Raw genomic sequence first — 24,684 nt, forward strand, 5'->3', positions numbered from 1 at the left:
GCTAAAAGCATGCGCCGCAGATGTCTGTTTGGCAGTCATTGATGCAGCAGGAGGACATACCAGATATTGATTATTGACTGTGAAGAGTAAAATATTGAGGAAGGAGTAAAAGAGCATCTGTATTGAATAAAACACATGAAGTGAAGTCAAACAGTCTTATACCGTCTCTGTTATTGTGCACCTTTATGAAGAATCTTGAGAAGCAGGAAAACCACATCAATAGCGATTACTGCAACTTTTAAAATTGAGGTGATTACATTTAAAAGGTCACTGTGTCATGAATTCTGCATCGATTTGGACAAACGAGGTACCAAACTGTGCGGAATAAATTCATCTGTACCATACTTTTAGTAGGTATTGATTTAAGACCCCATCTTTGATTTATGGACCAAAATCAAACTGGATCCTTTCTTTTTGGGATGCGTTTATTTCTAATGCCCTGTGGTGCATCATTCACTGGGTGGGAAAAACCTCATATGTGACCATCCTCCACAACTGAGCCCGGATGTCGCCAGTGCCACTATTGAGATATGCTCCATTGAACTTAACAATAAACAATAGGAAACATAGGATTTATTGACTGTTTTATTGATTTTCACTACTTAAATGTCAAGTACTATAGACATGATATACATCATTTTAAAGCTAATTTCAAGCAGAATATTTTGGTTGAATATCTCAAAAATGATGATTGGCGACTTCAGGGCTCAGTTGTGCTGGATGGTCACATATGTACTTGAACATGGATGAAGCAAACCATTCAATATGTGACACAATCTGGACCATGGGGGCCAAAGGAGGCATTTTTGAAAATTGAGTGTATACAATAGGCTATCATTTACTGAAAATACCAAAGGTCTAGCATACTCGGTTCCAAAGTTATAAAGTTTTTTAATGCCTATTTTCTTATGTATTTTATTGTTTTTTTACTGCACATTTTTACTTTTATCTCAGTTTCAAATTTGCCGCCTTTGGCCCCCATGGAGCAGATCGTGTCACATGTAAAGTCTACACTTACAAGGCTTTATCCATGTTCAAATGCCAAAAGTACATGAGGTTTTTCCCGCCCAGTGACGATATGGAGTATTGTTTTGTGTCTCCACAAAGATTAAGAAAATTATCTCCATAAGTTTTAGAGATAAAAGGTTGTTGCAAAACCCAAAATTGGCTTCATATGGCATTAGGTGTAAAACCATAGACACCAACAATATCTATCTTTTGCTTAAAAAGTTACCTTTTTCAAAACATCACTACACTGAATGAAGACGCCGTGATGGTGTCGCAAGCTACGTCGCTGCTCAATGACTCTGAAAAAGGTAACTTTTAAGCAAATGTCGGAGATTCAATCTACGCACCAATAGTTTTTTTTTTATGGCATACATCTACCAGCTCATTAAAAATGGTTAATTCCAATCAAAGTTTCTGCCATGTCAAAGACTCAACCAGTTCACGTAAAAACAGTCTTTACTCCAAACACAACATTGTATGTGGATAGATGCTATCAGCTCATTTTTGCACCAGAAGGTAGGCATCAAACAGCTCACATAAATACAATCAACTGCTATCAAAGTTAAATACTAGGCCAGAATAAAGACCTCAACCAGTTCATGTAAGAACAGTCTTCACTCCAAGCACAACATTGTTAGCAGATAGAATGCTACCAGTTCAAATAAAGACATAGAGCCTTCCGCTTCAATTACCTCCAACCAAGATGTCCCAAATCAGAGAGAAGGCATTGTTAGCAGATGGAATGCTATCAGCTCACATAAAGACATGGAGTCTTCCGCTAGAGTTGCCGCCTACTAAGATGTCGCGAGTGGGATGGAAGGCATTGATAGAGCACACGGACCCCAATGATTCTTCATCCAAGAAGTTGTGCACGATGCGGCCATGATCGTCAAATATCTCGATCTGAAAGGAAAGATCAGTGAAAAATGGCAACAATTTTAACACATGGCTTTTATTTTGTAATTTTTGATGGGAGGGGAGACGGCACTTTGGGGAAACATTTTGTATCCATATTGTTAGATTGAAGGAAAACACCAACAGTTGTCAAGGGAAGTTGAAAGAAACGAATAACCACATCAGCCCTCGAATTAAGGATCTGAAGGGGCACGGCAACTTTTAGGGCAAGTTGATAATTGCCTTGGATTTTCACTGAAAAGGCAAGGCAGCACGGCAGTTTGTAATATTTCAAGAGGGTATCATAGCAACTGTTGAGAATTTGAGAAGGGCACCAAGGCAATTTCTCAAAAGTGAAGAAAACACACACAAACATAGATAGAAGATTTTATCATGAAGGGGCAGGGCTGGGGCACCGACGGCAACTTCATTAGAGGGCACGGCAAGTGACTGCCTTGGGTAAAGGACATATTTTGAGGGCATTACGGCAGTGGAGATGGGCACCCACGGCAAAATGCCATGGGTGCCGTGGGTTAATTCGAGGGCTGAACCACATGCAGTGCACAACTATTACTTGCTCCCAGTTTTTTTTTAGATACTTATCTTTTAATCATATGTAGTAGTGCTTAAAGCATAAAACACATAATGACCAATTCACTACATTTCTTGGGATCTAGGACATCACATGACCTTGGTGGCATTACATCTCTGAACATTATTTCTTGGTGTTTCAGTTACATCAGGCAAGAACAAACCCTTTATTTAGTAGTTTTTCATCTAGAGATTTTTCTTTAATTTCTTTTTTTGTTTATGTTCCATATTCAGTGGATGTTTTAAGATATTCTATGTTCTTCCATGAGGCTCATGATGACTTTTTTAAATGATAAATTGTTACCTTTCGAGGCCTGGCCATGCTTCCACTGACAAAGACATCTTCTCTGGCCGGATGCCATGTTGCACGGAAATTGGTCAACCATCTGCCTGTAAAGTTGTTATGTCTGAAAAGTATGCAATCAAAGTAGAGAAAGATTGAATCACAGACCTGCATGCAAACCTTACACTTCTTAATATCAGTATTCTCACAACTATATAAAACCAGTATTTTTCTAGTATGTACATAGGATGATAGATATCATTATTTTTGTTTGTAAACTAAAATATGTTACAAATACTGAAAATCATGGGATCGCCCTTCAGTCGGACACGCTGCTGGGCAGAATATGAAATACACTGCTTCAGTCCAACATCATCATCAGTCGGCTGCGGAGCAGGCGACTCACAAGCTTTCTCCAACTAATGCGATCTTGGGCAAGCGAAACAATTTTGTTTGGCTGCAGCATCCCTTCAGTATCTCCCAGGAGGTGCTGGACATACTGTAAGTACAGTGTGCGCGGCCGTCCCGGTTTCCTCTTCCCATGTGGTGGAATATAAAGCGCATATTCTTTCACAGGCTCGCCATCTTCAAGACGCAGTATATGGCAGAGAAATTTGAGTTGATGAATCTTGACTCTGGCAACCAGTGGAGTGGTGTTGGTCAGGTTGTAGATGGTTTCGTTTGGAATCCGATCCACACGCTTGATGTTTAACATGACTCTGTAGCAAGATGTTGCAAATGCATTGATCTTGTTTTCCATGTCCTTGGTAATTACCCATGACTCGCACCCGTACAGAAAGACAGTAACACACGTTGTCTGAAACAGCTTGATTTTTGTTTCGATTGGCAGGGACGGGCTTCTCCAAAGGCGTTCCAGTTTCCAGAAAGCTGCCCAGGCTAGTGCTTTTCTTCTTTTAGGTCTCCAACACTAGAGCCCATCTTGGAACCCAAATACCTGAAGTCTGTGACATGGTTGATGGTACTACCATAGACTTCAAGTGCTGGTTGGGCGTTACAGTTTGCAGTCATATATTCTGTCTTAGGTGCGCTGATTACAAGGCCTAGATCTGCTGCTGCAGTTGCAGTCCTAGTAAGCTGTGACTGGGCCCGGTCTATGGAAGATTCCAGCAGGGCAATATCATCAGCAAAATCCAGGTCATTCAGCATCTTGGCAGGATACCTGCTTGACCGACGTGGGTAGATAACAATTCCAGCGTCAATTCCAGAAGTTGATTTCATCAGAAGGTAGTCTACCAGGATAATAAACAGGAATGGTGCCAACACATCACCCTGAAGCACTCCAGTTGTTACTTGGAAAGGCTCTGAGATACTGCCATCTACCATAACGGCACTATTGGAGTCTTTGTAGAGCACCTGGATGGCATTGACCACAACCTTTGGTATTCCATAATGCCGCAGCACTGAAAACATGACGGACCTGTTGATGGAGTCGAAGGCTTTTTGAAGTCCACAAAAGTGACTGTTAAGGGAAGTTGGTACTCCTTGAAGCCTTCCATGATCCTCCTCAAAATGTGTATTTGCTGAGCACAGCTGCGACCAGATCTAAAGCCAGCCTGGTTGCTTCTCAGTAAAGGATCAATGTGGGGTCGGATCCTGTTCAGAAGGATCTTGTTGTACACTTTTGCGGCAATGGACATAAGCGAAATACCACGGTAGTTTGTCATGAGAGAGAGGTCACCTTTCTTTGGTAGAGGAATGATTACATTAAGTAACCCATTGACGTGGTGGTGTCAGCGTTGAGAATACTTCCATACAGAATTCGAGAATCATATCAATCATGCTATCCCTCCTCCCTGAAGTGCTTCTGCAGTTATAGCACAGTCCAATCCTGCTGCCTTGTTGGTCTTCATGGCTGCTATTGCTTTGACTACTTCTTCACGAGTTGGGGGCTCAGTGATAATAGGAAGATCTTCAACAGCTGGTGCAGGAAGTTCTGAAGCTGCTGTGCCACTGTCGTTGTTAAGGAGTGAGCTAAAATATTCCTTCCATTCCTCAAGCAGTTCATGGTCACTGGTTGGAGCTGATCCATCTCTCTTTTTGACTTTCACCCCTTTCCTTGAGTTCTTCCCAGAAAGCGAGTGTATAATTTTCCAGGTGGTGGTATAATTCCCCATCTCGTCGGCCAGCTTCAGGTCTTCCACCTGCTTATTGAGGGTAGCAAGCTCATCAGATTTATAGGAGTTGTTAAGGCTGGTGTTCAAGTTTCTCCATCTTTCTCTAGATTGATGAGACTTTGAAATGGAGTACCGCTTTTGGCCTCATCCTTTCAAGTTTAAGTCTGATGGTTGCATCTGATACCCAACTTGGTAGTCCGCATGGCTCTTGCTTTCCAATAATAGTGTCCAACATAGTGTGGCAATTTTTCGCATACACTGCGCTATGTACGCCAGTGTGTGCGACTGTGCATGCATAATGCGGAAGTGATTCCAACCATGACAACTCACTCGTGATTGGTTAGTATTATAATAATTATTATTGTATTTAAGGTAGTGCGTTCGGATTGTTGTTTGAAATATGCGATATACGATTGTGGTTGGATCGTGCACGGCTGTTAAAAGCTGTGTTCATTCAATTGAAATTTCTAATATAGATACCCAGGGGTCCCAGGTTCAAATGGTCAAGGACAATTTTTTTTCTTCTTTTTCCTTGGCCTACTCGAGGAAAGAATAAATAACTTACTTTACTGTTGACAAGATCTGGGCGCCTTTCAGTACATCACCGCTTTCGGTACAGGTGAATATCCTGCAATTAAAAGAGTCATTATAAATAATTATATTAGGTAAAACAATAGTGATTTTACCATTTACATTGAACTTAAAGGATAGTGTAGGAATTCACCAGTCGTGGGGAAGTATGTTTATTAGAAATACGCGAACGGGGCCTACATCCCTTTTGGGTCCGAGTTCTTCTTGATCTGGAGAAACACACAATCGAAAGGCGATGAGACAACATATTTTAATTAAGACTGTCGATGTACCACTACTTTATTTCTGTGGGCGCTCAAGAACAATACGCAGATCATCTTGGCCCGAGCCTTAGTGTTTAATAAGACGAGTTCTCAGTGTTACTTCTTCTGCCTATGGAAATCATGCCATTTTTAAGACTTGTTAACACCTACATGGTTAACTGTCAACTCCCGACTACCAACTCACTTTTTGGTCACAGTGCTAGCACACTCCTGGCTCGCTACTGAATAGCAACAGACCCTTAGCTAAAGTCTTAAACAGAGGGAGTATGAGTTTTGAATACAATAGCCAACTGGGTAACTTCCATTTGAAATACTAACTCCAGTTGTGGAAGATATAGGTTAATCCATAATACAGGGGAGTATGTGATTCAAAATTAATAACCCTGACCAATTACATTTGAAAAACATACACCCCCTACAGAAGATATTTCCAAAATTTTCCACAGGGGTAGTGTGGATTTCATCTGGAATAGCCCAATGTTGCTCAGAGTTTGCTATTGGGCTATTCGAGTTGAAATTTCATACACCCCCCCTATAAAAGACATGACCTTAATCTCCCATACACAGAGGGTGTAGATGTCAAATGGAGTCGCTTATATAGGTAACCCTATTTGAAATTCACACTCCCTATGCGGGAGAATAAGATCATGTCTTCCATAGGCAGTGTATGGTTTTCAATTGGAATATCCCATTCCTCCCACACAACGATTCTGTTAGCTTCCCAGCATATGTCTGTACCCATTTTGATCTGTGAAGCAAAAAGTTTAGAACACTTGACATGTGACCTCATTGCCCGGCAATATGCGCACGAATTATGGTAATTTTCAATGTTCTTGCAGTGTGCATACACATCATAGTTTGCTCAGGGCATGTGCATTTTAAATCGCCCACCACATTTCATATAGTACACGAAAACCATTGAACAGGGTAGCGGTTCTTTCAAGCATATCGATAGACCAGTCCCTAGCCTTTGTTGATAAACAATGATGTCAAGTGGTGTATAGCCTGAGGTTCCATGTTACTAGAACCTTAAGGGGGTACTACACCCCTAGCCAATTTTGTGCCTATTTTTGCATTTTTCTCAAAAATTATAGCGCATTGGTGACAATTAAGATATGTATATTATAGTAGGCCAGCAGATTGAGACTCATTTTAGGGGTGAAGTGGCAACTACCGTCCTACCAGCTAATTTTGGTATTTTTGGAAAGTATGGGTCCTTACCATCTCCCAGATATAAAATTGCCCAAAATATCTGTGGGGAACATGCTGAAATGAGCGTCATCAAAATGGCGCCCAAATTTTAGCACACCATACTGGAAATGACCTTATTTCATTAGTTTATCAAACATTTGAGTTACTTAAGGTCAGATATGTTATATATTTACTTCAGTAAACATTATTTACTTACCTACAGTTGATCTAGACACATTGGAACATTAGAAATGATAGAGGCGCTTTCAATATGGCTGCCAATTAGCCAATTATTAATTTTACATGATTTATTTAGAACAAAACATGACAAAAACGATCTTTTAAATTAAACTAACATTGATATATACTGCAGATGTTTGTCAGGTAGTATAATGCTCTATTTCCCCCAAACGAACTATTTTACTGGCCACGGATGTTGTTTTATAACAAATGCGTCATCAAAATGGCCATAAAAATTTCAAATTTTAGCACACCATACTGGAAATGACTTTATTTCATTAGTTTGTCAAACATATATCCAATTCGTAAAATTATCTACTTATCTACAGTTGATCTAGACACATTGTAACATTATAAATGATAGAGGGCGCCTTCAATATGGCCGCCACTTAGCAAATTATGAGCTTCCCCGTTCAATGCCTGTTGATGCGCAGGGTCTGAATCTTGTTGTTTCTGTCTGCATCAGTTTCTTCTTGCCTCACGCCAAAAAATGGCGACACTGTGTCGTAGCCAGTGAGAAAGTAGAATGCAGGTAATACACCACAAACTGTTGACACTTTGACAATAGCAATGTGAATGGGAATCATTCTCCGCTGGTTAATGGTTTTAGTAATCCTTCCAGTCTGCATCCAAATTTCAAGCACTGCTCGCATCCGTGGCATGTAATGTACTAATAGAACCATTACATCAGTGTCTGGTGATTGAATGATTATCCCTCCAATTGCATTCATGGAATTCATTTTCTTGTCAAAGTCCATTGAATGGAGCTCATGTGGGGAAAACAACTTTTAAACTTCAACCAAATCTGCAGATATCACACATTTGGTTGTAAGAGCAGATGTGTAGCCTAACCATTTGCCATTTGTGACTTGTTGGATGACAATCCCATAAATGATTTCCATATGGAAGTGGTCGAGCCCCTTCAACCGGATACTTGTGTTTGCCGTTGTCCTTGTCTGCTGGCCCTCTTTCACCTTTTGGCGATGTTTCCTCATCATAGCGGTCAAATACAACATGTACCTCTTGTGCAGTTTCAAGCAACTTTGTAATGTTCTTGCGGAAGGCTTCTGCAACGTCTTGGAAGTTCTGTATATTATGTTAAACATTCATGAGTCATAAGTCACTCATCATCATTCGCCCTTTATCCACAGCATTCAACAGGGAATTGCTGATTTCAAAAATAGCTACTAGACCACTGCCTAAATCGACTAGTAATTCAGGTTGTGACTCTACGTCGAATGGATCTGTCCTGTTATCTCCCATATGCCCCATATGCTTAAGCATTTGCTGGGTATGGGCTTCATCCTTTGTCATCATTGCTGGTTTTGTTTGTTCATGTGACTTTGTTGTGGTTGACTTTGTGCCACTGCGAAGTTGCATTGTACCACTATATTGATCAAGAAGGTGGCATGTCCATCGAAGCACATCAGATCCCCTTATTGTCAGGCAAATGATGGCACTATCACTCTTGGTATCCTTAATGATGGTGGAATCCACTCCCATGTCGCTTCATATGCCCGTAATGTTCGTTATTCCCCATCTGGTCAGTCTCAGCAATTTCATCCAGCTTTCTTAGCTAGAAAGATTTTACAACGCAACTGTAAAAAGCTGCACGCGGTTGTGTGTAGTGGTTGTGTATGGGGTGTATAGGTGTTTGCCAGCAAACGGGGACACACACACTCGCACTTCACATTCAAACCGAGGACCACTCTGCAATGTGAGACCGTCCTTGGTTTCTGGAGGTCTGCAAACGACCGCAAATGCATGTACAGTGTGTCCCAATAACAAAGAGGCCCCTCATTGCGCCCTCTTTTTCTCCTATTTCAGAAAAGTTGATCAAGTATATGTTGGTATATAATGCAGCCTTTACCCGTTAGCTTAAATAAACCGAAACAATTATTTCGGCTAATAACTTGAAGATATGCCCTTTTAAAGAAATGTATCCGTTCCGTTTGGATTATACGTGAATGTGTATAGGGGATATGAGTGAGTGGGGTGTATGGGGTGGGGGTGAGGAGTGGGGGGGGGGTGTCTGTCTGGCAACCTTGTTGTATTTTATTAGTTTGCAACTTTAATTGTAAATAGTGCGTATTACAGTTTTTAAGTATGTATATTGCCGTTATCATCCAAATAATAGTTAAGCTAAATATTTTAATTATCCCGCACTCAGATATTGGTTAATAAATAATATAATGTGCAAATTGAAATAGTTTATATGGGATAAATAGAGCATTATACCATATACCAAACATCTGCAAAGTATATAAATATCATATTAAGTAAAAGGGAGTAAGTTTTGCCATGTTTTATCTGTTTAAATCATGTGAACTTCATAATTGGCTAATTGGCGGCCATATTGAAAGCGCCCTCTATCATTTCTGATGTTCCTATGTGTCTAGATTAATTCTAGATAAGTAAGGTATGTTTACAAATTGATTATATAACATATTCGAACTTTAAGTAACTCAAAATGTTTCAAAAACTAATGAAATAAAGCCATTTCCAGTATGGTGTGCTAGAATTTGTAATTTTGGGCGGCCATTTTGATGACGTCATTCCAGCATGTTCCCCCACAGATATTTTGGGCAATTTTATATCTGGGAGATGGTGAGGACCCATACTTTACAAAAATACTAAAATTAGCTGGTAGGACGGTAGTTGCCAGTTCCCCCTTTTTTAGAGCAGTTTTTGGCCATTCTCTCTTCACCTATAGGGGCAAGGACTACAACTACTGCAATGAAAATTCAGCAACTCAAGGCAAGTAGTTATTGATTTATTGATCAAATATTGGTTTTCCCTCATTTTTGGCTGTAACTCCACTAAGTGTTGTCTGTGCTAAAATAAAATTTCCATTGCAGTAGTTGTAGTCCTTGCCCCTATAATATACATCTTACTTGTCACCAATGCTCTATAATTTTTGAGAAAAATGCAAAAATAGGCACAAAATTGGGCAGGGGTGTAGTACCCCCTTAAGATCATAAGCCTGGTCACTTATAACCACTGAGCTGTGCATTGAACCTAAAATTTAAAAAAGGACAGAATATCATGTTACCTGTGATTTTCTCTAGCTAGCTTTCTTGATTTCCAAACTACGGTGACATCGGACCCCTGGTCATGAGCATGACATATGAGCTACATCACAAATTTTGTGCAAAAACTTTTTGTCTTATCTAGCACCAATAATCTTCATGCATGGCAGTGACGTAGTGTGGGTCATCATATTAGGGGGGGTGCAGCGACCATGATTGGGGGCAGCGGGTCTGATGGGGGGGGTTGGATGGCACAAGCAGTTTTTTGGCACTTTTCCTATGGGATTTTATAAATTTTGCAATCGATTGGAGGGCATGCCCCCCCCGTGCCCCTATGACGCTTCTTCACTGATGCATGGGTCCCCTCCCACAGCCCATGATGTAATCAATAATTATGCACTGACCTTATCTTGTCATCACCTGATGTTGTGAGTATTTTGCTTCCTGTGATTGGCGAGAAATAAGCTGACGAGACGACTTTGAAGTGAGGAAGACTGACGATTGGTTTGCTCCTGCCATTCTCCTTCATGTTACGCATATCCCATAATGCAACAGTTCTAATGACAGGAAAAATGGAATGAAATTAAGGTAAGCGAGTTTGAAATATTCATTTTCTGATCAAATTATTTATTAACTGTAAGTCTGTGCAATTACTTTTTGTGCAGTAGTTGGGCAAAGAAATCTTATCATATTTCATGATCTTTTTATGACATTTCCAGACATCAGAGCATTGCACACACACCCTACCACGTTTTCACACAGAAAGAAGGCAGGATTCCCCTCGCTAAGCGCGCGCCTCAGGAAAGCTCGGTCATAAAACGGATGGATTATATGCATCAGTGATACACCCTGCCTTTTGTAGTGGTCCATGACGAATGGGAAGATTTACTCTGACTACGGCTCATCGCACAACCCAGGAAAGCGCGCTCCTAATTTAAGTGGCTAATTGCAGTGTTATAATCACACAGGATTTTAACAAAAGAAGGCTAGCACAGGAAAGCTGCAGGATGGTGCACACCTTCCTGTGTAAGGGAATTTCAAAAAGAGCCCTACCTGACTTGCCTTTCTTCACCTGGAGTGTTGAGTCATAATTTGAAGAAGAAAAGTTATATATTTCTCTCAAAGGACACGACTGGCCTGTTGTAAATGTAACAGACAGACATACAGATAATTCTACATACCTATCACTACTTGCTGTAACAAAGTAATGTTTCTTCACAGGGTGGACCACAGATAATTCTACATACCTATCACTACTTGCTGTAACAAAGTAATGTTTCTTCACAGGGTGGACCACAGATAATTCTATATACCTATCACTACTTGCTGTAACAAAGTAATGTTTCTTCACAGGGTGGACCACAGATAATTCTACATACCTATCACTACTTGCTGTAACAAAGTAATGTTTCTTCACAGGGTGGACCACAGATAATTGTACATACCTATCACTACTTGCTGTAACAAAGTAATGTTTCTTCACAGGGTGGACCACAGATAATTCTACATACCTATCACTACTTGCTGTAACAAAGTAATGTGTCTTCACAGGGTGGACCACAGATAATTCTACATACCTATCACTACTTGCTGTAACAAAGTAATGTTTCTTCACAGGGTGGACGCATACTGTCTTCACATTCCTGTCATGAACTTCAAAGACCTGCTTAGGATTGGACCTGAAAAAGACCACAGAAGATAAATGAATATATTTGCCACACTGACTTAGTTGTTAATCTCAATGATACTTTTTTTAAATATTAATAACATAGAAAATGTTAAGTTATTGTCTAGTACATGAACATGGTTAGATGGTCCACTGTTGTTAGACTGCTATCTGCAGTTGCTGGTATAGTGTGAGAATACATGTTTTACCTTGTTTTACATTGTTTGAGTTGATGGCAATTGCCCATATCATGCACATACATTCAGTCATTCAGCTAATTGTTACTTTATTCATCCTAGAGGGCTTAGGCAGGCAGCTGTGTAGGGAGTGTTTTACACACCCAAATTTGCACACCCAGTTTTTGCCTACACAGCCTATATTAACTTGTACACAAATCTTAAATATACACACCCAAGTTCTTGAATTTACACACACAAACTTTCAAATCCTGCCTAAGACCCTGTTCCCCCTTCAAAGGAAGAAGTGTTCTCATGTTTCCTTACCTTTTCCTGGTATCAACCACAGCAAGAAAACCCAGTCTATTATTCTGTGAGACCAGGAGCTGTGACCCATCTGGTGTGAGGAAATCAAAACCAGTTATCCAGATATCGTCGTCATCTGGAGTAGCATACACCTGCAAAGAGAGGAGAAACGGTGTTAGCAGGCCTGTAGCTAGGGAGGGTGCAGCCCCCCCAAATGCTAAAGGCCCAACAAGTCCCCTTTCTTGACCCAAAAAATCTCATTTACGAGTGTAGTGAGCGAAAAAATAGAGGTTTTTTATGCCTTTTTTTTCCAAAAATGTCCAAATCCGCCCCAGTCCAAAAGAGGTCACAATTTCGAAAAAATAAATCCCGGCTACGGACCTGGGTGTTAGACTCCAGTGCATTGGTGTCTGGCAATGGGCTATTCCACTTAAAATCCACACTACCCATGTGGAAGATTGAAGAAATATCTTCCACAGGGGAGTATGAATTTCAAATAGAAAGAACACATAAGCAGTTCAATTTGAAACTCATCCTCTTTCTGCATGGAAGATTCAGGTTGAATCTTTCTCAGAGGGTGTATAAAATTCAAAGTGCTGCCTAATGTGTTCATTCGATTTGAAATTCACCCTCCCCCTGTGGAAGTTTCAATTTTAAACTCACTCTCCCTCAGTGGAAGATACTTGTTGAATCATCAAAAGAACATAATGTGTGACACGATCTGGTCCATGGGGGCCACAGGCGGCAATTTTGAAACTGAGATAAAAGATCATTTCCATCAACTTAATGGAATGATTATCATAGCACTGGAAACTTACCTCATCAAAAACTCCCGTCACAAAGTCTCCGCATCTAACAGTGCCATCATAGCTTGCTGAGTATATCTTATTGAGGTTATCCGGTGCAAATTGTAAGACGTTAACTGGTCTGGTGTGAGGCTCAAATAAATGTACACCATCTTCACTGTGACCTTGTGCTTCCTGCAACAACAACAAGAATTAGTAGAGAACTGTAACCTGCTAAACTGTATGACCTACAAAGTAAAAGACTCACAGTGTCAACACCCTGTATTATAAATATTTTTTTCATAGCTCCATACTCCGTTGGTGAAATCAATATTCTATTGTTGACATAGATAAAGAAAGTTTACATGTGTGATCGAATATTCAATACAAGCACCTGGATTTTAGGTGAATGGGCTTTTTGTGTTCCTTTATATAATTGTAATTCTCAAAATTAAATATATCACAATTTTAACTTGCGATTTAAAAATTGTTACGCCAAAAATGCTGTAAAAATGTATCCAGAGCCAACAGCAATGGTCGCTAATTAGTGTATTGCATTTCAAGTTAGTGTATTGGAAACAAAACCTGGGGTTTACCTCAAAACAAATCGAATTTCCTTGTAATAGCAACACCATATGGGATACTAGAGCATGCACAAATCATTACAATTTGTAGAATAGAACTTGGTCGTGTCTCACATGATAGTCGTACTATGCTTAGCCTGAGTCGCTCGGCCTATCTCGAACAAAATCGCCATGCGTAGCTATTGTAAAACGAGAGGATTCGCCGTACTATCACGGCAATTTTTGATACAAAGATATAGGGATGATGACGCTGTGAGACTATTTGTTTGTCACACAAACCAACCAACACTTATCTTGAGCACTACCTGCCGATCTAACATATTGCCTCTGATTGGTCAATTACATAATATCTTTCCTTTAATCACCAATCAGAATGGAGCTTTGCAAATAATTCACCCCATTTTTTTTGCGTGGAGAAATTATTCTAACAATGTTGCTGATTGGTCCAATTTATATTATGACAACTTCCTTTTGGCCAATCAGCAGGAGTTCTCATGGGTTAAAAACATGAATGAAGCAAGCAAGGGAGTTCTGAAATATTCCAATTCTCGCCTTATTTGTAAACAGGCTTTATTTTAATTAGGTATGTGCAGCTCTTAGCTTTATTTTTTATAACAACTGAAACTCTCAGTGTAAGTCCTCGTCTTCTGGCAAAAGTTTGGAAATCCTGTTCGTCAAACCTTCAAATTCCGACTCCAAACACTTTGAATTATAAGCACTATTTTTGAACAACAATAATTGTCACATTATGTCACAAGATTCATCCCATAACTCAGTGTATAATATGATGCAATTATACGAGGGGCGGTCAATAAGTTCGTAGAACAAGGTACTTGAAAGAGTACTAGCCAATTTCTTTCTATCTCTCCCGTGAGCATGGTCAATACATACCTTAATATACCCGTAGCAATTTTTCTTGAAACCTTCTATGTCAACAAAATGGAAGTCTTCCGATAGCTCCTTGAGCCACTCTTCAGTGAAGGCTCACCAGCATTGATCACCAGCAAACCTGGTATTATGAAGGTAGGACTTAAAATTCTAAAATAGGTTTCACTAACTGAAGGCCATGCCTGAACCACAATATGGTTAGTTTGATTAACTGACCCCTCTGTCGTGAATGGCAGCTTGACAAACTAAGAATAGCGTACAGGACACAATCCGAGAACAGCCACATTCCTACCATCAACCTTCTTCACATGATGGCGTGCCTCAATTTTGCTATAAAAATTGTATGATATATGCCTATAATTGTACTTTCATTTGGCAAATGATCCGTCATCAAGACTATCCCTGGATCTCAGAAACAGCGATGAAGACCTTGCACTACGGTGACCGAGTGATGATCTTCGTAGGGGTGTGAGTTCCAGATGCTTCCACTAAATTCACTCATAATTCCAGTGAATAATGTATGCCTTATCACCTTTTGCCACATATAGATTAAACTTGACTTGGTCCTCATTCTAAATGTATAGAAGGTGTGGACCTAAAAATGTCAACTGGTTTCAATTTTGTACATGAAGATTCCGGGACCCCATCTAGAATACACCCTGGGATACCCAAATGTTAATGGATTAATATTGAAAACACATTCATCAGAGTTGTCATATTTTGTGGCTATCTCATCTTTCTTATTTGGCTCTTTATTCATTATCAATGCCACTTTACTAGCGCGTATATCATTGGTGGTGACGTCAGCAAGTCTTTTGGACCTTGGACGATCTTCAAGGACGCTTATTCCATTCTTGAACTCTAAGAACCATTTCGTTGCTGTTGAATACCATGGACTTCATTACCATTTACAACAACTGTACATTGATAAAGTTTATTTGAGTTTTCACCACCGTCGGGCGAAATTTCCATGATGACCCTGTATTCACTTCTGGTAGTACCTTGGAATTCATGGAGGTAGGCTTCCTCTGAAGAGTGTCCTGCCCATATACAGTGATGCAAAAATATAATTTCTTTGCAGTCATGTTTTGAAGGAACAAGCTTTCAAATGAGACCAAATTCAATACCGTGCAACAAAGTAGCATACCGAGTTCTACGAACTTTTTGACCGGCCTTCGTAATAATCATGCATTAAAAATATTTCTCAACTCAAGATATTATGTGACCTGCTACCATGAAAAAGTGTTAAGTCCCAAGTTGGTTGTTTTTACATGCCCTAGCTCAAGCCACTAGTATGTCTGTATGTCCTTAGTGAATGGGGACCCAATGGGCCACTCTCGAAGGACATACTAATGGTTTGTACAGGTGCATGGCAAACAAAGAACATCAACTCAGTCGTCAGCCAGGGTGTCTTGAGTCTACCAACTGGCAACTTAATGCTCATTTCATGGTATCAGGTCACATATATGCAATTTTGTTAAATCAATAATCAAGTGATTTATCAATCTATCATTGTCTATCTGTCAATCATTTTAAATCAATCATTTAAATCAATCAATCAACCATTCAATGAAGCATGCAACCAAGCATCAATCATTTAACCAACCAATCAATCAATTACCTATCCAATCAATCAATTAATCAATACTTACCACATCCCACATTCCAATCTTTCCCCATTTGTCTCCGGCACAAGCCAAAACCTTCCTCTTGGATGGATGTATGGCGACAGAGAAGATGCGATCCTTGGTTACCTTGGCAACCCTCTCAGGTGCAAGCCTCATCTTGTGAAAAGCTTTGCAGAATGTTTGTAGATCAGAAGATTTTGGCACTGATGGTTTGGGAGATTTTGCTAAGTCTCTCATTGTTTTGACAAAAGCTGTTGAGTATTTCTCCCTACTCTCCTCCGGTACGTTCATAGAGACCATTTCAATGGCCTCAGAGGGCTGCCTCTAAATTATATAAAAACAACCAAAAAACAATAGTGTTTCATTGACATTATCAACAATGGGTTATTCCAGTTGAAATCCTAACACCCATAATGGAAAACATATTTGTGATCTTCCACACAGGAAGTGTGAATTTCAAATGAGGTTACCTGAGTGGGTAACTGACTGTAATTCCATTTGAAATCTACACCCACTTGTACAGAAGATTTAGGCATAGACTATGAAGACATGGGCGGTCATCTGTCGCATATCCTTTGAAGCTATGATCGTCTCGCCTGAACACAAAGACAAGATAGTCTTCAAACCTGCCACTGAATCGATTTACCATAAAAAAGGTCAATAACTCAACTCTCGTCCACTCAATTGCATTAAAAACTTTGCATTAATCAGTCGCAAACCAATGGAATGTTGTGCCCTGAGTCTCCCTGCATGCATGACGTTGACGTTAAACTCATTCAATATCTATGTCAGAGTTACAGATATTGTGGGATAAATTGCAATGGCGAATATATGTTTTTACCATGGCAAACTATAATTGTTTTATAATAATTGATTAAAACTTCGTGATCCACATTTCGTGATCCACAGCCTCATCCCTCCACTTTACTCTGGCTACATAATATTTATGAACCAAAAATTTCTTGCAGATTAATTTGTTTAGCAAAAATATCGCCAAATTTTGTTCTGGTATACCAGAACGAAATTACAACAGTGGCCTATGGAGCAGAGTAATACACTAAATCATGCAAACTCGCAAAAGCATAAAATCGGAATCAACTGAAATTTTGGGAATAAGCTTTTTCGTGGATATCTACTGAAAAATGTCATAAAAAGAGGATGCTAGGATCACGAAATCCTCCTTTAATGTGAAACTTATAAGAATTACAATACACATGACTGTCAAGTCTTCACAGTCTATGAATAGGGTCATGTTTTCTATAGGGGATGTATGGATTTTAACTGGAATAGCCCCATGCCAGTATTTCTCAGAATTGCAAAAACCAAATATTTTGATCACATAACATCAAGACAAGATGATTGCACTGTGAGCATCCACCATGTTTTTTATTAACCGTAAAAAAGGGGCTGGATATATTTTTCACTGACAGAAGTTGGATCTAAAATGATTTACTGGATCTGTTACGAATTTTGAAAAGACTCAAGGAAAACAGGGGAGAATTACATCTAAGACCAAGAAAAACATAACCAGAAACAAACAGCGGAAAACTAAAGCGGCAAACTGGTATATCGGTTCTTCTTACATATTTTCTCTCAGGCTGAACTACTTCTGGTAATGGTGGAAGTGGTGAGCCCCCGGGATCGATGCGCTGAATACGAAGTGACCTCGGTCTCCTTGGTAACACTTCTTTGTGTGTCGGTTCTCTGATAAAAATAAAAATAAAAAACACCAAAATGATTTTTGAATTAAATGGTATTGTTACACTTTGAAGTTTTTAAGCTGAATTTTGAATATACACAACTTGAAATACAAGTCCCCAAGCCTGCCATCCCCTTTGTAGCAAACACACTATCCATTAACAGCTTGCTTCGACCATAGATTGAAAGGGATATCATACAGATAGCTGACCAACAGGCAAAGTCCCTATTCTTTGTATGCAAATGATGCTGGACTTTACTAGTTGGTGCACCGTCTGTTTATAATTAATCTATGTCAGCACCCGGTGTCAGCATCTCAGAAGTAACAGTAATTTGCTAATTAACTTTTGCCAGTATCAAAGCCATACCTGGGAGTTGTGATGCACCTGATAAAACACTAATCTGAATAAAAAGGTCCACTTTCTTCTGTAAAAACATTGAAAATCAGCACTTTTTTGAAGCAGAGTGCCCCCCTAACAAAAAAATGAAAGAAAAAAGTGCCCCTCAAAGGGCAAAGGAAAAGAAAAGGAGGAACCCGATCATGGGCCAAAATAGTGTAAAATACACATGCACATTGTAAAGATAAAGCCCTTTCTATCCTGATAATGGGTGAAAATAGTGTAAAATACAAATTTTTGCACGCTACGCACGCACATCGTCCCAATAAAGCCTTTTTTGGAAGCTCGAAGCTCTATGTGTTGTGTGATGCAACTGCATTTTTTTTCGTCTGTGCCCACAACATTTTATTTGCCCCCCCCCCCACACCACCAACCAAAAAAGCTGGCTATGCCCCTGACTCTCTCCATGCAAGTGTTGATTGCAGACAACAAGTTTCATATTTTTCTTTCATTCAAAAATTTGAGAATTGAAATTTTTTGGAATATTATTTGGAATCAGCATGAAAAATACATTAAAATGAGTACAAACACAATTTGGGCGATAGTCTGTATACCTTCCTTGAATCAGTAATTCAGATATGGTCATTTTCACAGTAAAGGGTGTAACTTTTGATTTTTAGGGTCAAAATTTCAAACCACTTAAATATGTTTCTGTTTACTGAAATCATGCATAGAAGCAACTTAAATTCCAGTAAAATAATGTTTCAAGGCTTAAATCTTTTGATTTCTAATAAAAATTTGACATTTCCATAACATTTTGATTAAAATCTAAGAAAAAATGTATTTTACATAACCTCCGAAAATTATGACATGAAAGCTGGAATACATGTGAAATCCCATTCCAAAGTAGGTCAACAGATATAAGTTAAATTTTATACCATGTTTTGAGTCATTCCAGCCCAGTTCAATAATTTTGGCACCATACCTCTTAGATTTTGCTCAAATTTGGTATAAAGGTGCATTCAAGTTTAACTAAGATAAGTCCGAAAGGAAAAATTCTAATTCACTTTATTTTCTACTTCTGGCTCGTCAAAGATCGTCCGTCAAGGCCAAAAATGGGGCTTTTCTATGTTAAAGAAAATGCAAAGGCACTTTGAATGTGTTATATCTGCTTACATCTACTGCCTATGACCTTCTTTTTTTGGTGGATTGGTAAAACTGGTGATACATGATGAAGAAAAAACAACGAGCTCTGTCATTGCTTTTGTTTATATTTTACGGGGGCCCAAACTTGGCCCCCTGAAAAGTCTCAAAGTTTGACATGTCATTTTTAGAGGCCCAGGGTGATTAAATAAAGACCAATATTAGTGTATATTTGATGTAGTTGCATTCGTTAGTTGCCCAGGGCAAGATTCAGGCACATTTGAAGCTTTTTTGTGACCCCCATAGTCGGACAGGGGCCCCCCAATATCGCTCGAGCCCATTTTTTGACCAAAATGAACCATTTTCAAGGGGAGAAAATGCAATGTGGGATAGGTGGTAGATTTCTTTAAACTAGATATTCTTAATCTTTGGGACTCAATATTATTAAAGAATCAAAAACTTTTCTAGGGTCTTGCATCATTAGATATGAAATCGCACACTCAAAATGGGCTTAGAGACCGAAAATTAGACCATTTTATCATGGCTCGGAACATAAAGCCATTTAATTTGAACAACTAGTGACAATGAAGGGTGACTAGGTGTTGCTAAATAGCATTTTTGTGTTGTATGTTGATCATTTAAATAGAGTTAAAAGGATTGGATGCAATGGGGTACTTACATTTTTAGATGTGAAGCCTCCGAAACAGGCTTTTTTGGGTATCAGTATATTTTTCAAACATTAACCATAATGTCAAAATTTATTTAATTTATGACATTCTGCACATATCAAGTAATAATTACAATGCAGATATCAGTATGAAACACACCAATTTAGATATGCATAGATGATAATTAATCTTATTGTTGTTTCGGAGGCTTCATTTGTTTCGGAGGCTTCAATTGTTAACGGAAAGTTTGTATTGGGTCCCATTTTCAAACGGTGATATATATCTCCATGATTTAAAAACATGTGACTTGAGGATCTACTTTGCTACATTTTGATAAATAGATTGGATGAGCTCTTTTATTTATATTTGCACAAGCTTGCTGAACCGTTTGTTTCGGAGGCCAAAAATCATGGAATTCTGTGGCTTTATTAGAACACTACGGATCAAAATGTTGAAAATCCAAAGTTACACCCTTTACAGTGAAAATGACCATATATTAAATGTAATGAGACGTATACAAAGGTATACATTTTCAGAAAGAAAATGATGCAAGGAATCCAACTAGCATATCAGATTCTTGCACAAATTAACAGTGTTCCAGAAAATCTCAAAATTTTATTTCACTTTACTGTCTCGAGGAAGGTATATGGACTATAAAATTTGTTGACCCTTGAAATACCTTTTGAGACCTCTTCTTGATGGGGTTTTCTTTACTGCTGTTCCACTGGCAATAGACAAGTCTTCCTTCGCCTGCAATGTAAATATACAACATTTGGGCTTAGTCCTGAGCCCTAAAACTCACCATTATCTTACCCTAAATCATAACCCTAATCCTAAAGCGATGGAGCAGCGTGGCACACTGGTTAAGGTCTTTGGCTTTGGTGTAAGAGGTCCCGGGTTCAATTCCCCGCAGGACCAACAATAAAATTATTCCCCTCTCCCCATGGCTCATCTGGTAATGTAGGGGCAGATGACCCATGACAAAAGACCTCGTTACAATCGGTTCCGATCAGGGTGATAAGCCCGATTGTTATCTACACTTGACTGTCCTGTAAAAATTCCCTGACCACCAGCTATCTACGGAGACTACCTTCGTTCACCAGGTCACTTGTGCCTGGTCGAAGTTTCTTCAGCGTTATCTCCTAGATTTCAGCTGCTAATGCCTGATATGCTCGACATAAAAAAATATATATAACCCAAACCTATTCTAACCAAACACAGTTCCCCAATATAATTACTGAAAATAAATGAGACTCATAACATGGTGTATTGATATAGAATTTTATTTGAGGCAGTTCGGTGCTAATTGGTGCTCCCTTTTGGGAACCTACACATGTGTAAATTAGGGTTAAGGGACTTAATTGACATGCAGAGTAACAAAATCCAAATAATTTTCACCAAATATAAGCTGAACAGAGAACAACCTTAATAACTCTCAACCCTTACCCTATCAGGATTTGGCTTATGCCCAACCTAAGACCTCTGGGACACACCGTCATCATCCCTATATCTTCGTGTTAAAAATTGCCGTGATAGTACGATGAATCCTCACGTTTTCAACAACTACGCATGGTGATTTTATTCGAGATAGGCCGTGCAACTCAGGCTAAGCATACATTGTACAATTTGAGATTTTGAGCGCCTGCCACACTGTTTCTATTCTATGTTTTACGATTTTCGCATGATCAATATATGGCTGGCCGTAACCGCCACAACGTGGAGCTGCTACGCGTAGCTTACTTTTTCTCGGCGGAGCTAAATTGACCAATCATGTTAGATCTTTTCATTACGCTGGAGCCAGTGGATGCATCCTCGCTCCAGAGAGAAAACTCTTGCCAAAATTAATGTTTACTATGGGGATTTTAAATGAATCGATTGTAAATAAACCACGACCAGTTGTACAGGATCAATACCATTGTTTGATTAGTGTATAGTCAATGTTACCTTGCATGCATGTGTCATGTGTGTGGCGTGTTTGTTTGTTTGTCTACTGTGTCAGGCCAGGATCACTGACACCCACGGTACTGATACTCTCATACTATCACGGTGATCATATTGTTGAATGTTGTTGACTTAAAAATAATCATGATGCAGTCATGTCTACAGTAGAACTCACCACGACCTTTGAAGGACTTAAACCCTATTAAAAGCTATTAAACCAAGATAACACTCAATGAAAACGGCTCAACTATGTTACATCAGATCTTCTCTGGTTAAATACACACTGCACTTGTGTCTGTTTTACCTGTGCAATGAGCAATGAGCTGGTATTATAGTTTCAGTTGGGTGAACGATTATAAAGCTTAACGCAAGGTAACAATACTGTGGGCTTTTGTTTACGAAATGAGACAATAGTCTGCTTATTGTTAACCAGCGTTCTTGCAAATGAGAAGCTTAATGACTTAACACGGTTTAGAAATAATTTCTTCATATTTTTTGGTACAAAAGTACCAATATTTCCAAACACCTAAATTAGCTAAAAATTTAGGACATGTTACAAAACTATATTTTCTAGAATTTCAGAGAATACTTTAAATATTGGCGGTTATTTTTTACACAGTAGTGACGCCAACTAGGCAATGGCCTATACTTCTAACATACACTATTTGTAGAGGTCACGCGTCAATGGTGAGCGCACTGAGTATTGTGTATAGGAAAACGGACAGTAACTACAGTATGTATGGCCTACTACTAGTATATAAAGTAAATCCGAACTGGTTTGCAGTTTGCTGAAGGTCGAATTCACTTGAGGGACACCGTGCAAGTTATACAAATTAGCTCCGGCGATACACTGCAGATCGCAGAACTGTGTGCATAGTTTACCACCACTCTGCCTAGCTATATAGTTATGTACAATACTGTATGAGTTTCTTATGAGTGCATGTCCATCTTAATAATAAGTCAGTTCGTACTTTTCATAAACTACTTTTTGAATCATAACTTTCGTGACCGAGGATATCTTGCAACAATGTGACGCTCGTCTGGCAAATTCTTAATGAATAAATTCGCTTCACGTAATGAGTAAGTCGTACTTAATTAGTCAGTTTTACCTCCGAGTAATGAAAAACTCTAACATGATCATGATTGGTCAATTTGGCTATACGGAGCAAAAAGTCAGCTACTGCGTAGCAGCTCCACGCCATGGCGGTTGCGTGCCTACCATATCAGTATCCCATATGATATTTCTATTGCAAGAAAATTTTATTTGTTGTCAGGTTTTATCTTAAATACACTAACTGGAAATTAAATACACTAATTAGTGAGGACCGGTATTTTGCTGTGGACATGTTTAACTGCAATTTGCGGGTAAAAAATTTGAAATCCTGAGTAAAAATTTTGATCATATTCAACTCTTTGAGAAAAAATTTATATAAAAGAATGCATGTAAAATCCAGCTGCAATACAATGTACATTATTGACACACTATCACTCTCTTTATTTACGGCAATAATAGAATATCGATTTCAATCGAATTGAATACGATGCTCAGTTTTGAGTTTGTAGTTGACTACTAAGCGACCTTTTCTTGCGTTCGGTGAAATACCAGTCGCCCGTCGCTCACCAACGGAGTATTAAATTTATATTTATCGAATAGGAAGTCGACACTGTGTGGGAGTCTATACCCTTTCCTACCCTCCATGCCTGCCCCTTCCCCACCAACCCATGTTGAAATTGCTACTAAGTTGTGCATGATTCATTGGTCGAGGGAATGGGAGATCATACATGTAAGGCTAAACAAATAATGCAATGTCTCAAAGTGCTTGGCAGTTTCAAAAACATAAATGTGAAATGCATTTTTTTTTTATCTTTGCTTTAAGATTTTTTTTAACTGATCTTTTTAAAACTTTGAATTTAGATGTCATTTGCTAGTGTTCAAAGTACACAGCAACTTCGTTTACAGAAGTGAATTACAATTTATATCAATTGCTTTATACCTAATTCTAATCAATTAAATTGTCTTCAAAATATTTCTTGATTTACGATAAAAAACTATAAAAAAAATAAAAGAAGGAAATAAAAAAATAAATTTGCAGTTCCAGCTGAAATGGACGCCTTAAGGTGGAATCCCCCCGGTTTGGGTGATCTGGAATCAAAAGCTTGTATAGGTAAACTTAGTGAATGAAACTTCCCATAACTAGGTGGCATGTATACCTTGAATGTATACCTTCAAATCCAATACTCAGATTGTTGGTCATATCACCTGTTGCCATGGTAACGGCGGCCATATTGGATTTGGTGAATTTCAAAGGTAGAGGCCTTTGGTACATGATATCTCAAAAAGTATTTTAGCAATAGAAATGACATTTTGGGAATGTGTTCTTCATAGGCAGGACTCGAATCTGAACTAGAATTATGATAATCATGTGATGTCTTGGGGGTCTACCGGGATGTCAAAGGTCAAATTCAAAATTTAATAATTATTGTTGTATGGTATTTTGATGTTGCCATAGCAACAACATAGTTCCCAAGCTTGGAATTAAAAACTTCTAGTCTAATTTATAGCCCTGCATATCAGCAACACTCAGTTTAAATTTGAAGTCCATACCTCAAATACTTTTTGAGATATTGTGTTCGTGTG

The 24,684-nt window shown here is 38.9% G+C and overlaps 1 protein-coding gene across 1 annotated transcript in view; it reads right to left on the reverse strand.

The window, feature by feature from the left end:
- Positions 1-423: 423 nt before the first annotated feature.
- Positions 424-24,684, reverse strand: part of LOC140139885 (WD repeat-containing protein 76-like) — a 28,556-nt gene continuing 4,295 nt past the window's right edge. The window contains exons 4-13 of the mRNA XM_072161647.1: positions 20,785-20,855; positions 17,842-17,962; positions 16,283-16,582; positions 13,192-13,353; positions 12,395-12,525; positions 11,803-11,904; positions 10,630-10,782; positions 5,477-5,539; positions 2,798-2,900; positions 424-1,911 (exon numbers count right to left, since the gene is read on the reverse strand). Of these exons, the coding sequence (XP_072017748.1) occupies positions 1,762-1,911; positions 2,798-2,900; positions 5,477-5,539; positions 10,630-10,782; positions 11,803-11,904; positions 12,395-12,525; positions 13,192-13,353; positions 16,283-16,582; positions 17,842-17,962; positions 20,785-20,855 (1,356 nt within the window). The 3' untranslated portion in view covers positions 424-1,761. The remainder of the gene's footprint in view (positions 1,912-2,797; positions 2,901-5,476; positions 5,540-10,629; positions 10,783-11,802; positions 11,905-12,394; positions 12,526-13,191; positions 13,354-16,282; positions 16,583-17,841; positions 17,963-20,784; positions 20,856-24,684) is intronic.

The sequence above is a fragment of the Amphiura filiformis genome, chromosome 18, assembly GCF_039555335.1.
Source record: "Amphiura filiformis chromosome 18, Afil_fr2py, whole genome shotgun sequence".
NCBI classification, from domain to species: Eukaryota; Metazoa; Echinodermata; class Ophiuroidea; order Amphilepidida; family Amphiuridae; genus Amphiura; species Amphiura filiformis.